The sequence below is a fragment of the Nicotiana attenuata genome, unplaced genomic scaffold (genome assembly GCF_001879085.1).
Source record: "Nicotiana attenuata strain UT unplaced genomic scaffold, NIATTr2, whole genome shotgun sequence".
Taxonomy (NCBI): domain Eukaryota; kingdom Viridiplantae; phylum Streptophyta; class Magnoliopsida; order Solanales; family Solanaceae; genus Nicotiana; species Nicotiana attenuata.
This window is the reverse complement of record NW_017678626.1, coordinates 3,408-7,121: the sequence shown is the minus strand read 5'-3', so window position 1 is coordinate 7,121 and position 3,714 is coordinate 3,408. Positions and strand designations below refer to the sequence as shown.

At 39.7% G+C, this 3,714-nt stretch overlaps 1 protein-coding gene across 1 annotated transcript; it reads left to right on the top strand.

Annotated features, from left to right (window-relative positions):
- Nucleotides 1-2,450: 2,450 nt before the first annotated feature.
- Nucleotides 2,451-3,188, top strand: LOC109221649. The gene is made up of 2 exons (XM_019386117.1): nucleotides 2,451-2,623; nucleotides 2,712-3,188. Exons 1-2 carry the CDS (start codon nucleotides 2,510-2,512, stop codon nucleotides 3,129-3,131), a joined length of 534 nt encoding a protein of 177 aa, XP_019241662.1. The 5' UTR covers nucleotides 2,451-2,509; the 3' UTR covers nucleotides 3,132-3,188.
- The last annotated feature ends 526 nt before the right edge of the window (nucleotides 3,189-3,714 follow it).

The window sequence follows — 3,714 nt, the reverse complement described above, 5'->3', positions numbered from 1 at the left end:
GAGGAAGAGATTATTAAATCCCCTTTATCTGAAAATTACACAGTGCAATAGGGTAAACACAAATATTTTGTGTATATACTATATACAAATTTTTGAATCCCCTTGAAACAACAACTTTTAGTGTGGTGGAAAAGGTGGTTAAAAAATACAAGATGCTGCATTTTACAATTTTTTACCCTTGTTAAAATTCCTAGTCCGCTACTGGGTATTGGGAAGACTAATCATTGCATGCTTGCGAGCTAAATATATGCTTCATTATTCTGTTTTATGAATATAGTTTCTGCTCCGTTGATTTATAACTGTATTTACTGGTAAGATACATATGGTTGTTGTAGTTTGTCGGATGAAGTTTTCTTGTTGGCTTGGGGGAGTGGGGTGTTGGAAGACTAAGAATTTCATGCTTGGAAGCTAAATTTGTACAAAATAGTTGAACTAGAAGGTCCAGAAAAGAGGAAGGTGTTAATTTTAGTGGTAACGTTGCAGAATGCTTGGTGGGGAAAAAATACTAGGTCTCATGTTCAAACCCCAGTGGAGGTAAAAAAACATTATCTTCCTATCTGCTTAAGCCTTGGTGCGCCCGGTACCTGTGCTGGTGGGAGGTAGCAAGTACCCGGTGGAATTAGTCGAGGTATACGCAAGCTGGCCTGGACACCACTGTCATCAGGAAAAAACAGTTACAGAATGCTTCATATTAGGATGATAGTCACATTGATGTAACAAAAAGTTTGATTTATTGTTGTTAGTATTGGAAATAATATTGCATTCTTGCCATTGCCCGGGAGGAGGGTGTAGAAGGAGGAGGAAATAATATCTTTGAATCAGTTGTACGCCAAGAAAGTCAGGTTCCTTCCATTTATGAAAGCTGCTTTTTTGGGCTGTGTCTTTCTATCACATGAGCCACTTGAGAACAAGAATAAAGATGGAATGTGGCTCACTACTTGTCAGCATTTGTATTCCCACAGCCGCTTAAATGTATGTGTATGCTCCTTATCAAAAAAAAAAAATGTATGTGTATGCACTTCGGTCCCAAGGTTTCTAAATGCTCTAGCATTTGAAGCAAAGTTAGGATGCAAGGGCCGTTGAAGCGTGCTCTTTTGTGGATCCACTATCACCATGTGTAGAAAGCTAGATTGTTATGAACATTCAGTTATAACTTCTGTCCTCCTATTCAATTTAGATATCATCCTGTTCAATTTTAGATGTCGCCATACCTGTTCTTTCACATTGACCACTCACCGGAAAATGCTCTTCTTTTTTTTTTTTTAAAAAAGCCTGTAGACCAATTATTTAATGAGAGCTGCTGTACTGTCTTCTTTGTGTCAACTTCCTGTCTCCACTTTATTTTGGAACTATTGATAAACTGTCAATTTTTCCAATGATCATCACCAGCTTCCTTCACCCTAATAAAAGTTTTTGCTTTACCTATTTGTTGGCACTGAACATGTATACCTTTATGGCTAGCTGCCTTTCGATAACCTAAGGGATCGTTTGGTACTAGGATGGATAAACAAGGATATTCTATGGGATTAGCTATCCCACCTTCTATATGGGATAGCTAATCCCACCATTTTAGTACAAAGTGTCGCAGGAGTCAGGACTAATTAATACCCATAACCAAACGTGGGATAGAATAATCCTGCATTTTATCCCAGGATTGTTATCCCTTATCCCACCAACCAAACGGCCCCTAAAGGTATTAGTGGCTCACTTCACAAATACTTTTGGATGTTCATACCAGTGACACTATCAACCTTTGCTCACAATATCCATCCTCATCTCTAGATCCACCTCTGCAAGCTTCCGCCTGCATTCTTTTTGAAGCTTACAGGCATAATTTTGACCATTATCCAATCACTCGGAATTTCATAGTAGGCTCTCATTTGTGGTTGTTGATCCCGATAGGTTTGACTAGTTTTGAGCAGACCTTCATTCGAGAGTAAGTAGCTTTATTTAAGTTCAGCATCTTTTAACCATAATTTCAGGTTGCCGAATAAGTTTGAGTTGTAACTGAAGGAGACCGTAGAAAGATGATGATTTGGGAGGAGGCTTTATAAATGTTCGTTGATGAGTTTGGATGTTTTCTTTCTTTTTTTGGGGGTGAGTGGGTGGGTGGTGATCAGGAGTTTGAGCACTCGTGAGCTTTAGTTACTTGCATTTATGGATGGTGTTCCCTAGGTTCCTTGCTGATAGTTCATCTCTTATCAACAGAATAATGCTGGACGATTTGCACTTTGTGGTCTTCAAGCATCTAATATTCGAGATGACATGATGTTTCTGCACTTGACACCTAGATGTTTTTATATATAGGAACCAATGGGGTGATAACAACTAACAAGTGATAACTGATTTAACACCTTAAGAAAGAAATAAGAAAAAATTGGGTATCTGTATGTACTTGTTCTTGTTCTATTATGCCGTTTTTATTTAGATAAGACATCATTGGCACCATTGTATTTCAGATTTCATTTACCCCACTTTGCAGACAGGCGCAGCACACAGCTGGACGTGTATGGATCTGTATGTATTTGCTACACCTTATAGGATAACCTGGGACTACTACTTTTCGGCCCACGATCACACATTTAAAATTGAGTCATGGGAGGAACCTGCTGAAATGGAATATGTATGCTCTCGTTTTGAGCCTTTTTTTCTGTATAGCTCCAATGGATGTCCATACATTTACAGTTGACCTTTAAACAACTTTTATGCAGGTCAAGCAACATGGAATCTCTGTGTTTCTCATGCCATCAGGGATGCTCGGGACCTTGCTTTCGTTGGTGGATGTACTACCCCTGTTTTCTAACACAGCATGGGGCCAGAATTCTAACCTCGCTTTTCTGAAGAAGCGCATGGGAGCGACATTTGAGAAACGCCCACATCCGCGGACAACAATTAATCCAGATGATGTTCATTCTGGTGATTTCCTAGCTCTGTCAAAGATTCGTGGACGGTGGGGTGGGTTTGAAACTCTTGAGAAGTGGGTCACTGGTGCCTTTGCTGGTCATACAGCAGTTTGTTTGAAGGATGAGTTGGGTAATCTTTGGGTTGGTGAATCTGGACATGAAAATGAAAAGGTGAGCAAAAGAGAAAATCTATGTATTTTTCCACTAAACTACATGGACAAACAGTAGTGGAAAATGTAAAGAACTGGATTTCCGTGTCTGATAAATAAATTTTCAGTTAATGTATGCTCTCCTTTACTTTTATGCAACTTTTCTTATGGATAGCAGTTCACCTCTGATGAGTTACTTATACCTCATTGTGCTATCCCTCTCTATCCCTGAAGGGAGAGAGGGATGACTCCCTCAGTTTTATTGTTAGCTTTTAAAGCGTGTATACCCCTTGTTCTTCCTGAGCCGGGGTTTTCTGAGCTTCTTGTTGATCTTCTTGGTGTATGCTCCTGTTGGTGTGGGAGCTTATTTCGACGTGTTGAGCGTTACGCGAGACCACGTCCACGGGAATTGGTTCTGGTGCATTCTCAGGGTTTCGTGGTGGTACACCAACACCTGGGACATCGACACCATTTTCCCCATAGTCTTCAAGATTGTTGTTTTCACGTGCATTTACTGAGTTAGACATTTTGACCTGAAATCAAAGATCTTGGACAAGAAAAGTGTGAAAGATAACTTGCGTTATGTAGCGAACCAGCAAGAAAATAATCATTATTATTTTAGCCCCTGTTGGCGCCAACTGTTACCTTGAAATAATAATTAT

Excerpts from the sequence above, each read along its gene's own strand:
- LOC109221649 (XM_019386117.1), top strand. The coding sequence starts at position 2,510 with ATGGATCTGTATGTATTTGCTACACCTTATAGGATAACCTGGGACTAC. Across the intron at positions 2,624-2,711 it reads AACCTGCTGAAATGGAATAT|GTCAAGCAACATGGAATCTC; the intron begins GTATGCTCTCGT and ends ACTTTTATGCAG.